Source organism: Leucoraja erinacea, chromosome 17 (genome assembly GCF_028641065.1).
Source record: "Leucoraja erinacea ecotype New England chromosome 17, Leri_hhj_1, whole genome shotgun sequence".
Classification (NCBI taxonomy): domain Eukaryota; kingdom Metazoa; phylum Chordata; class Chondrichthyes; order Rajiformes; family Rajidae; genus Leucoraja; species Leucoraja erinaceus.
The window spans coordinates 20,769,460-20,782,135 of NC_073393.1; the positions used below are offsets into that span (position 1 = coordinate 20,769,460).

A 12,676-nucleotide genomic window follows, 5' to 3' on the forward strand; every position below is an offset into this window, starting at 1 on the left:
ATGATGTAAGACGAGGGATCTGAGGTGTGAGCGGCAGAGAGTGAGGTGGTGTGGAAACAGCCCCTACGGCCCCCTGAGTGCACGCCGACTGTCTTTCACTATTTACACATTTGCATCAACTCCTCCCAGATTATAACATCAACCTACACACTAGAGACGCCTTCCAGCGACCAATTAACCATCTTCCTGCGTGACGGGGAAATGGCCGCCGGTGATGGGCCTCTGGTCTTTAGCCACCTCTGCATTCACTCTTCTCTCAGGCAGAAGATACAAAAGCTTGAACGCATGCATCACCTGGTTCAGGAACAGCTTCTTCCCTGCTGTTATCAGACTAGTGAACAGTCTTCACACAAACTAGGGTGTAATTCTGGTCTCCCAACGTATAGCTTTGTCGACCTTGCAATTTTTTTCCTGCACCTTCTCTGTACTTGTAAAACTATATTCTGCACTCTGGTGTTTTCCTCTTTGCACTGAGGTTTAAGACGAGAGGGGAAGATTGAACAGGGATCTGAGGAGCAACTTTTTCACACAGAGGTTGGTGGGAATGAGCAGCCAGTGGAAATAGATGAGGCAGGGACAATAACAACATATAAAAGGCATTTGGACAGGTGCGTGGGTAGGAAACATGACAGGTACGTGGTTAGAGAGATGTGGACCCAGTACAGGCAAGTTAAACTAGCTTGACAACTTGGTTGGCAAGTGTAAGATGGACTGAAGGCTATGTTTGCATGCTGTATAATTCTATGACTCTATAAACTGCCTGTTGTACTTGTGTATGTCTTGATTACACCCATGAATGGTATGATTCAACTGTATAACACGCAAATAAATATTTTCTTTGTATCTCAGTACACATGCCAATAATAAACCAATACCAATCTTTTTTTATTTCCAACAGCAGTAATCAGCACTGTACCAGTCATTAACAATTCCAGCTACTGCAGTAGCAGAATCTCCATCCCCCTAATTAGATGAGCTGCCTTCAATTAGATTTTTACTCATTTGCAGTAGTTTTAAATACAATGGAATATTCAAAGAAATGCAGAATGAGCTGTCTCTTTTAGCGACCTTTTGAATCTTGTTCCGTGTCGGGGCGATCACTGTGTAACTGCTGGATAGTTAGTTCAGGGCAGCAAGTGAAGATTGGCTGTCCTCAACAACCTTACATCCAAGTCCACAGATCAGTGAGATGATTGGTCTAAAAACGGCTCGCAGATACATAAATACATAGAGAATAGGTACAGGGGTAGGCCATTCGGCCCTTCGAGCCTGCACCGCCATTCAATATGATCATGGCTGATCATCCAACTCAGTATCCCGTACCTGCCTTCTCTCCATACCCCCTGATCCCTTTAGCCACAAGGGCCACATCTAACTCCCTCTTAAATATAGCCAATGAACTGGCCTCAACTACCCTCTGTGGCAGAGAATTCCAGAGATTCACCACTGTATGAAAAATGTTTTTCTCATCTCGGTCTTAAAGGATTTCCCCCTTATCCTTAAGCTGTCACTCCTTGTCCTGGACTTCCCCAACATCGGGAACAATCTTCCTGCATCTAGCCTGTCCAACCCCTTAAGAATTTTGTAAGTTTGTAAATTTTAAATGCTTAGGAGAGAGGGGAGATGACGGAGAGGGAGAGTGCTCAGATGGAGAGAGAGATTGAGTCGGCTCACAGATTCTGAAAGCTCAGAAGGAATGAGAGACCAACTTACACTTCAGGTGCCAGTGTGTGAGATACAAACCTCTGTCTATCCTTCCACCCACTGCATCAGAGCCAAGCCAAAGCTGCTGAGAGCAGAGTGTTACTGATTGGATTGTGGCGATCACACAGGCTCTCGATTCCACTGCCTCAGCTGTGGACTTTAACAAACAAATCTCACAGATATTACATTGAATGGGATCAATAAACCTCCCACTCGTTGGTTCTGCACATGTTACTGATCTCCCTCTGCTAGCCTGCAAGTGTCTAATTGTAAAGAGTCCAAACTCACACAGGTTGAAACACAAGCATCTTTATTGTTCATGTCATTATCTACTAAGCAGGTCATCACACATTCACACTGCTACTCTAACTGGTAGACAGTGGGTTGGCTCTTACACTATGAATGTTATAATTAATAAGCATTCTAATTGGCTAACATGCTATAGCCAATCTACATCTCTTCTTCTATAAATGAAAAGTAGATAAAGCGTTATCACTACGATGAGTAAATAAATTGTTACATACAAAATGTTGCATTTAATAATAATGGGGTTACACATAATCGCCGTACGTAACAGGTGGCTTACTAACCCGCCCGATCTTCGTACGGCAAGGATCTGCCTCATCAACCTTTTCTTCTGAAAAGTTAAGGGCACCTTTGGGTGAGCTTAGGGGGCTCTGGGGAGACACCGTAGGGGAAGACCGTCGCGGGGGGGTACCAGTGAACCAGTTACAAAGGGGGAAGGGGGTGCAGACTGATGCGGGGAGTGGTAGGGAGTAGCATCTGCAGACACTGGAACGGATATGACATTGAATGGGATCAATAAACTTCCCACTCATTGGTTCCGCACATGTTGATGATCTGCCCTCGTAGCCTGCAAGTGTCTAATGTTCCAAGTATTACATATTTGAGTATTTGGACCTGTGCCATCTCGTGCCCAGTGCCCCATTGTCTCTCTGGCCAGGCAGCAGGTGGTATAACACAAACATAAAAAATGTTGCCTGTGTTACTGATTCTATCCGTGTTGTGTTTCCAGGAGGGAAGAACAATGTCACGCCTGTCTTTGACTCGCTCCCCTGTGTCACCAGTGGCATCTCAGGGCATCCCACTGCCAGCACAGCTCACCAAGTCCAATGCTCCTGTTCACATTGATGTTGGCGGACACATGTATACCAGCAGCCTCGCCACCTTAACCAAATACACAGACTCCAGGTAAGAGTTTCAACGTGTCAGCAACTCGCAGGCACTCATCAGCAGATGGTTAATGGTTAAAACATGGACACTTGCTACTGGATTTTCATTTTCATCAGTCTTAATATGACCAGTCTACCCAGGTGATTATTCCCATCTCACCCTGCCGAGGTGCACTTTTATCTTGAGCAAAAAACAAGTTGCCAGAGGAACTTGTGTTTAAGAAGGAACTGCAGATGCTGGAAAATCGAAGGTAGACAAAAATGCTGGAGAAACTCAGCGGGTGCAGCAGCATCTATGGAGCGAAGGAAATAGGCAACGTTTCGGGCCGAAACCCTTCTTCAGACTGATGGAGGGACTTAGCAGGTCAGGCAGCACCTGTGGTGGGAATGGACAGAACACGTTTCAGGTCATGACCCTTCTTCAGACTTGTCCATTTTGTCAATTTTCATCCATAGATGCTGTCTCCACCACTTTGTTTTGCTGAAGGTTCCAGCATCTGCAGTTCCTTGTGTCTCTGAAATGTCATCTTGCTGTTTTATTATAAACTCAGTCAGAGACATTGGGAAATGGAGATGTAAAATGGGCAGAAGGTTCAATCTAGAAGGAGTTGGACTGTTGGAAGAACATAGAATAGAAACAGAAGCATTCACAGCCTAGCATCTGATCTGCCATTCAGTAAGGTCTTGGCCATTGCTACTTCATGTCCCATGAAGCTTTAATTTCTCTGCTGAATGCAACTGAGCCTCCTCAGCCATCTGTGTTCTCTTCGAACACCAGGGTATTCTGGAGGGACTGATTTAGAGACTGAATAAGAACAGAAAAGATAGATGCAGAAAAGCACAGCACAGGAACAGGCCCTCCAGCCCACAATGTCTGTGCCGAACATGTTGCCAAGTTAAACTAATCTCCTCTCCCCGAATATGATCCATATTCCTCCATCCCCTGCAAATCCATGCACCTAGCTAAAAGCCTCTTTTAAAAAAAGTAGGTCATATGGCCCCTGTTACTACTTTTATAAGAGCATGGCTGACCTTTTACCACAGTGCCACCTTCCCGTCACAATCTCCTTCCCATTGATTACAAATTCCATCAAACACTACATTGAATATGCTCAGTGACTGAGTTCCCACAGCCTCGCCTCCGCTACCCTCCGGCTGAAGGCGTTTCTTCTCATGACCTTTACTGTAATCCCACTATCACAAGTGTATCCATCTTGAGTAGAAAGACCTGACTTTTATAAAACATTCCAGATGCTGTCTCACCAGAGTTCAGTGTAATCACCGTACAGGTTCACCACCGATCTTCTGGCAACTGATAATCCGGCACCTCCTTAAATCCGGACAAATTTACAACCGCATTGCATGTGCTCTTTCAGAACGTGTGCCTCAATCCTGCAAAAGTTAAATGTTTACTTCTTTGTTAATTGGTAATTTATTATTTAACTTTCTAGCAGTGCATGGTGCTTTAGAGATACGAGAGTTATAATTATCAGGTAGAGGTGTATTGTTGAATCATTATTATGTGATGTCTCTTGGTCCGGCAAAGTGGATAATTCGGCAAGGCTCTGGAACCAAGGGTGCTGGAAAATCGGTGGTGGACCTATAATACTTATCCACTCGTGTTAAAATTCCCTTGTAATAAAGATGAATGTATCTTTTGTTTAAGAAGGAACTGCAGATGCTGGAAAATCGAAGGTACACAAAAAAGCTGGAGAAACTCAGCGGGTGCAGCAGCATCTATGGAGCGAAGGAAATAGGCAACGTTTCGGGCCGAAACGTTGCCTATTTCCTTCGCTCCATAGATGCTGCTGCACCCGCTGAGGTCCTCCAGCTTTTTTGTGTACCTTTAATGTATCTTTTGCCTTTCTAAATGCTTGCCAAGCCCACACGTTAACTATCCACTGAACACAAAATCTTTCAATGTCTTACCATTTCAAAATTACCCTAATGGAATAAATTCACAATTTTTACAAATCATATTTCATCTGCCATGTCCTTGCCTTTTCATTCAATTCGTCCCTATAACCCTGATGCATCTCTCATTCTCCTCCCATCCCATACTGCCGCCTAGTTTAGATTCATCAACAAAGTTGCATATTCTAGTCCCGATCCCATCATTTATGTAGATTGAGGTATCTTATCAGGCACCCCTGCTGAATCCAATAATGAAACACAATGTGCTGCAATAACTCAGCGGGTCAGGAAATGGATAGGCAATCTCTTGGGTTGGAACCCTTCTTGAGATTGATCAGTTCCCTCAGCACTTTATGTTTTGCTGCTAATTCCAGCATCTGCAGTACCTCGTGTCTCCTTGTGCTCACAATAATAATTTGTTTTCCTTTCCACTGATCTTCAGCCACACCAAGATACTGTCCCCAATCGTGTGTGTTCCAATGTTGTTCAATAATCTCTGCGCGGTACTTTATCAAATGCCTTCTGAAAGTCCCGATGCACCACTTCTGCTGTTCCGAAGATAAGAAATAGATTCATGGACAAATGACTCGGACCTACTCTACCATTAGACTAGATCATGTCTTGGCCTCGAAAACTCCTCTTTACACTCTCCCCATACACTTGACTCCTTTGTGTTTTGTGCCAATCTCCACCTTCTGTACATGCAATAACTCCACCTCCAACATCTCCCTGACGAGGGAATCCCAAATCTCTGCAGTAAAACCTGCTGTTACAGCAGCTTCATCACTTGCTGGACCTGCATTATCACCTGATGCAGTATTGCAACCCAAGACATTCAGCTTCTCCTCACACCCACGGATGCTGCCTGACCTGATGCTGAGTTCTTCCAGCAGTTTGTTTTTTTGCTCCAGATTCCAGCATTTGCAGTCTCCTGTGCCTGCATTATAACCCTTTGTGTTTCATTCACTGGGACTGGCAGATCCTTCAATACAATTTATAGTCTCACTCCTTTTCCATATTTTTCTTTTTTATTTTCCCTTCCAGTGTGGATACCCTCGCATTTCCCCACATTATACTTGGTCTGACAACTTCCTGCCCACTCACAACCCAGCCAACCCAGATCTGTCTACAGATACTTTGTGCCTCCGTCCTATCTTTGTATCATCTGCAAATCTGGTCACGGCACATTCTGTCCCTTCATCCAAACTTTATTGCAGAGAGTTGAGACACCCGCACTGATCCCTGTGGAACCCCAGTAGCTAATAATTGCCAATGCAAAGGTGGGCTATTTACCCCGACTCTTTATCTTCTGTTAGTTGGCCAAAGCCCTATGCGTGCCTGCATTTGACCCCACACTCAGATGCTCCTATCTTCCACAATAACCTTTTATGTGGCACCTTACTGAATGCCTTTTGTAAACTGAAGTGCACAGCCACTTTAGTTCCCTTTATCCACCCTGGTTGTTATATTTTTGTTAAAGAGCTTCAGGAAATATGATCTCTCTTCAATAAAACTATATTGACTTTGCTTGATTTTCTTATGATTCTCTAAATATTCTGCTCGTGTCTCCTTCATATTAACCCCCAACATTTTCCCAGTGACCGTTGTTAGGCTAGCTGGCCTTCACTCTCCTAATTTCTGACTCCCTGCTAAAACGCAGTTTACAGCCGCATTTCAGACTAGAGAACAGTCTGGTTAGGAATTGTTCATAGAAACGGAACCCTGTTATAGCCTGGGGAGGTGCTGTATATTTCTTCCTGGTTTTCTCATTCACTCCATCTTCTCATCTACTCTTCCTTCCAACACATTCTCTCTCTTTATATCATTCTTTCAGTTTAGATTTGCTCGGTATCCAACCTATGCTGTCCCTGCTCTCGGATTGTTTGATGGGATGGTCTAGAGATATAACGTTTACTTAGTGAGATTGGCTATATAGCCTTCCACGTGCCTCTTACTTAGTTTCGTATCATTTGCTTCGAGCAGTCGTTCGTCTGAAGGGTCCAAACCAGAAGCATCGACTGTCCATTTTCCTCCACAGATGCTGCCAGACCCGCTGAGTCCCTTCAGTTTGTTTTTTGCTCAAGATTCCAGCACCTGCTTATTGTTGGGATGTCTTATTATTATTAATGTTCCATAGATATTCACTTGTCTAGGAGATATGGATTCCCCTGAATGATCCTGGGGCTGAAGTTGATGTTTTGAGTGGTGAAGATTGACCTGTGCACATTGATGTTTAAAAAAACTAGTGGTGATTATATTGAAGCACACCACAGTCACAATAGGTGGGATGTTGAGGGGCAACCACTCTCACTGGAGGGTCTTGTACTCAAAGGCACTGTCTCAGGATAAGGAGTTGACCATTTGGGAGAGAGATGTGAAAAAAAATGATTCAAATAGAGAAGTCAAATGTTTTTTTGCCTCGGAGACTTGGATACTTATTTGTTGAGTATGCACAAGGAACTGCAGATGCTGGAATCCTGAGCAAAAAACACAGTGCTGGTGTAACTCAGCAGGTCAGGCAGGTGCTATGGAGGAGAGGCAAGAGTGTTTTATTGTCCCGAAATTGACAGTGAAATTCTTACATGCAGCGGCACATTAGACATGTTAACATAGCGCTCTGTAACATGAGAACAGGAACAGGCAATGCTTTGGGTGGGACCTGTCTTCAGACCCTTCACTTTGTCGAGTATATTCAAGTCTGAAGTCGCTAGAATTTTCAAACAAAAGGGAATCACAGGATATCTAGGTCAAGTGGGAAAATGATTGTGAGATGTGAATCAGCCATGATCTCAGTGAGGGACGGAGGAGGTGCAAGGGCCCTTGTCACCTCCTTCTGCTTCACTTTCTGATGTTCTGGACAGAGAATTGGCACAAAATGTCCGCTCTGATCTTTATCAACCATGCCTGTGTATTTTTATTCAGAAACCGGTGGTATTGGGAGTGACAGAGAGAGAGAGAAAGCAGGAAAATAAAACCCCAGGCATGTAAGGGACTGCTTATTGATTGTGTAAAATGTTAGCATCGATTTCTCAGAGTCCTTGTGTCTCTGGAGAAATGATCATCTGCTCAGACGCTCTTGCCTATAAAATACCAGCCTCTGGAACAGAGAGGTAGCATTGCCTTATATTTCCACTGGATTTGTGACCACTTTCAAAATAAAGCATGGGTTTTAGTCTGCACCGCTGCAGGGAGCAGTTATCATGGGTCGAGCCCAGTCGTCCAGGTGGATATTTTCATATATCCATTTCCACATGTACGCGGGTGATGGGCAGATCTATTTCACCACACATCTTGGTGCTTTTATCATCTTAAATTGCATAAACAGAAATCTCCTCCCCAGTTAAACACTGGAAAGCCGTCATCTTCACTCCCATCATTAACTCTGCGCCCAGACCACTGGCCCCATCCCATTCCCCAAGCAACGCTTTCAGCCTGAAGCAGACCTATTGAACACAGCTTTCTAGAACTTTGATTAGAATGCATTTAGAATATTGTGTGTGGTTCTGATCGCCCAATTTCAGGACGAATGTGGAGAGGGTGCAGAGAAGGTTCACCAGAATGCTGCCTGCCTTTGACGGTATTAGCTATAGGAAGAGGCTGAACTAACCTGGAGGTTGAGGGAAGATCTGATAGAAGTATAGACTATATGAGAGGCTTAGACAGGGTAGACAGTCAGAGCCCTTTTCCCAGGGAGGAATGTTAAAGAGGAGAGTGCCTTTCTTTAAGGTAAGAGTGGCAAAGTTTAAAGGAGATGTGCAGGACAAGTTTGTTATACAGAGAGTGGCGAGTGCCTGAAACGCATTGTCGGTGGTGGTAGAGGCAGATACAATAGTGGCTTTTGAGGCATTTAGATAAATTTATAGATATGCAGGGAATGGAGGGATATGGATCATGTACAGCAGAGCAGATTATTGTAACTTGGCATCATGTTCAGCACACACATTGTGGGCCAAAGGGCCTGTTGCTGTGCAGTACTGTCCTACGTTCTATGCTGGATCTAGATGATGCAGATCTTGGTTGAATCTAATTCCATTGCTGTATTATCCTGCATCTCCGAGCAATATCCAGCCTCGAATGCTGGATCCGTTCAAAACTCATCCCATTCGCACGGTGCTGGCACCACACAACACAACAAAGACCATCGTCAGCACAAAGACTGTGTTTCGCCAAGGTGTTTACTCCTGCCTACACTGTTGCGAGTAGATCGTCCATAGCAGGTGGATTGGCGAGGAAGATTGTCCTGATTATACAAAACAAGTGGAATGATGTAGAAATTGTGGACAAAGAACTTAGAAGTACATGGGCCAAACGCGGGGAAATGGGACTAGCTTAGATGAGGCATCTTGGTCGGTATGGGCGAGTTGGGCCGAAGGGCCTTTTCCATGCGGTAAGACTCTATGACAATGAGAAACACTGGATGAAATAAGCACAGACAACGAAGAGGTAGGAAGTGTTTTAGGATCTTTAAATGTAGATAAATCACCACAGGCACACGCAGTCCAATCGGGTTGTTCGGAGAAATAAGTGAGGAAACTCTCCCCCCCCCCCCCCCCCCCCCCCCCCCCCCCCCATCCCACCGTTCTCCAATCCTCCTTGCCCACAGATTTAGTGCCGGAAAATTCAATGAGTGATATTTCCTCACAAGGAGTGAAAGAAATGTAATGACCAGGCTGGTGTACCCAATCCGCATTGGTGGGCAAACTCTTGGAATTAATTCTGAGTAGCAACATTGATCAACATTCAGTAAAATGTAGATTATTCATGGATTGTCAGCATGGATTTACACTGTGAAGGTTGTGTTTGTCTAACTAGATTGAGGTTTGTGGATTTAACAGGAAGGGTCATTGAGGATAACACATTTGATGTTGTCTACATGGATTTTGACAATGTCCTATATGACAGAAAATGAAAGCTCTTGGGATCCAAAGTAGTCTCAGTGGCAGGAAGCAAGCATTGATAGTGATCACGGACTTGTGACTGGAGGGCCCTTTCTAAAGGGCTTCCGCAGAGCGCACTTGCTTTTTTGTGATATGCAGTAATGAATAAAATTTGAATAATCATAGAGTCATACAGTGTGGAAACAGGTCCAACTTTCCCACACCGACTAACTTGTCCCATCTACACTAATCCCACTTGCCCGCGTTTGGTCCATATTCCTCTAAACCTGTCCTATTCATGTACCTGTCTAAATGTTTTTGAAATGTTGCAAATGAATGTAGCCAATATGATTGGAAAAAATTGCAAATTACGCAACAGTTGATAGTGTGGGCGAAACTTATTAGCTGAAGGAAGCCTGTAGAAGTCAGGGTATGGATTGTAGAAGTTGGGATGCTATGTTACAGTTGTACAACATGTTGGTGAGGCAACATTTGAGTATTGTGTTCAGTTTTGGTCACCCTGGTATAGGAAGGATGTTATTAAGCTGCAAGAGGGCAGAGAGGATTTACGAGGATGTTGCCAGGACTCGAGGGCTGAGCTATAGGGAGAAGTTGTGCAGGCTAGGACTATTCCTCGGAGAGCAGGCTGCTGAGGGGTGATCTTACAGAGGTGTAAAATCATGTAGGGAATAGATAGGGTGAATGAACGGAGTCTTTTACCCAGAGAATCAAGAACCAGAGGACATAGGTTTAAGGTGAGAGGAGAAAAATGTAATAGGAACTTTTAATAGGGGAAACATTTTCACACAGAGGGTGATGGGTATATGTGACCAACTGCTAGGTGAGGTAGTTGAGACTGATACAATAAAAACATTTAAAAGACAGTTAGACAGGTACATGGATAGGAAAGGTTCAGAGGGATATGGGTCAATTGCAGGCAAATGGGACTGGCTTAGGGTTAGGGTTAGCATCCTGGTCAACATGGACATTGGGCCAAAGGGCCTGTTTCCCTGCTATATGACTCTATGGACAGAATATTGTTGGTGCAGCCGTTTGAGCGGTAATACTGTTTACTGAGGATTAAGAAACCAATAAATGGTAAGTTTGTGCACCTGCAGTTCCTTGTGTCTGAACAAATCTAATTCAGCTGATCCCCACTGCTTGGTACGGGACCAGTCACCTCCTCAGTCCTTCTGGAGTTGGGCTTTGTGGCTACAGCGGGTGCTGCTAAACCACTCCTGGTCATGGACTGGTTCCCATCTGGTTGACGTGACCATGGAGAGGCTCTGAGTAGCAGCTGAGGATGGGGGGGGGGGGGGGGGGGGGGGGGGAAGGGTTGATTGATGCCACTTCAATCATACCTGGCCCCACAGTAGGTCAGGGACGAGTCCAGGAAGGGTGTGGACTGTTGCATCAAATGTGTGACTGTGCAAAATCTTTGACATTTGTCCTGGTTTATATATCCCTCCACATGTTAATGTGAAATTATTAAATCTTTATGGCTGATCTAAATTGTCAGACTGGAGAACACTGAAATAAACAAGAGCAAAATACAATCCCTCAGATCAGCTTTGTTTTGCGGTCCACATACCATAGACTGCTTAATGAAATTGCTTGTGTGTCCTCACAACTGGTAGCATGTGCGTCCTTACAATTTTAGTCGTGGACTAAAGTTCCCCCAGGAGCCCCAGTTGCTGCATCTTTGCAACATTGCAGCAGGTACAGAAGCCTCAAGTTCCACACCACCAGCTTCAGGAACACCTACTTTCCTGCAACCATCCGGTATTCGAACCGACCCACACAACACTAATCCCACCTCAACACCTCTTGCATTCCCATGGACTTTGGTGTTCTAGTTACGTTATTGCATTAATGTCTTGTTTCTTTGCAAAGTCTTCTCTCTTTTAATAATTGTAGGTGTGATTGTGTTTATGTTTGTGGCTGAGTCTATGTGCCTGTGATGCAGCTGCAGTTGCATTGTACCGCACCGTACTTATGCAATATGACATGAAACTCAACTTGACTACAGACAACGATTGTAGATACTATTATATGTTAGGTTCTACTTTGTAATGTAACAATATAACTGGCGCCATTTATCTTGCAGCTCTCAGATTGTTTTTTAATAGCTGGACATTTGCCACAAGTATTAATAAATTGTCTGCATTCAGACTTTCATGTCGTTGTTTCAAAACGAATACTAAACTGTGGTCCATCTGTTTTGGTACAGGATAGGACGCCTCTTCAACGGCACCGAGCCCATTGTCCTGGACAGTTTAAAGCAGCACTACTTCATTGACCGAGATGGAGAGATTTTCCGATACATCTTAAGTTTCCTCAGGACATCGAAGCTCCTGCTTCCAGAGGACTTCAAGGTGAGAGTGCAACAATATTTTGGATACAACTTCTCCTCATTCCTTTATCTATTTGGTAATCAGCAATATACCCAAAACTGCTGGGAAAAGGTTCTCATGACACCTATCTTCGTATTCCTGTAGCCCCTTCCCAAGACGAAGAACCCCCCTACCACAGAAACCAAGTTACGGCCAGCATGATCTCGCAGTGCGATGATGAGCAGAGAATCTGCTTTTTGATGTTTGTTGAAACAAACTAAATGATAGAAAGCAAGGCGAATGTCCCTAAAGAACAGCGCTGGAGGAACTCAGTCATTAGTCTAGACCTCAGTCTTAGCAGTCCAGTGGCACTGTACGATCATTTAATAGAATAAGCTATTCAGAGGGAAAAAGATTAAAATACGCGGTCCCTCAACAATCATTGTGGATCCTTCGTCCTTCATAGTCTAGTTCATTGTTCAGGAATCAAAAAGACAAATTCTAAATCAAAACACAGAGATCTGGAAGACTCGGTGTGTCAGGCAACATCTGTGGAGGGAATGGACGGACAATGTTTTGTGTCAGGACCCTTCTTCAGACTGATGGAGGAGGAGGGAGAAAGCTGGAAGAGTGAGGGGGTGGGACAAAGTCTGAC

At 44.3% G+C, this 12,676-nt stretch overlaps 1 protein-coding gene across 3 annotated transcripts in view; it reads left to right on the plus strand.

Annotated features, from left to right (window-relative positions):
• LOC129705281 (BTB/POZ domain-containing protein kctd15-like) overlaps nt 1-12,676 on the plus strand; it is a 39,794-nt gene that overhangs the window by 14,427 nt on the left and 12,691 nt on the right. For all 3 annotated transcript variants that reach the window (XM_055648790.1, XM_055648789.1, XM_055648791.1), the window contains exons 3-4: nt 2,741-2,916; nt 11,919-12,063. In XM_055648790.1, coding sequence (XP_055504765.1) covers nt 2,741-2,916; nt 11,919-12,063 — 321 coding nt within the window. The remainder of the gene's footprint in view (nt 1-2,740; nt 2,917-11,918; nt 12,064-12,676) is intronic.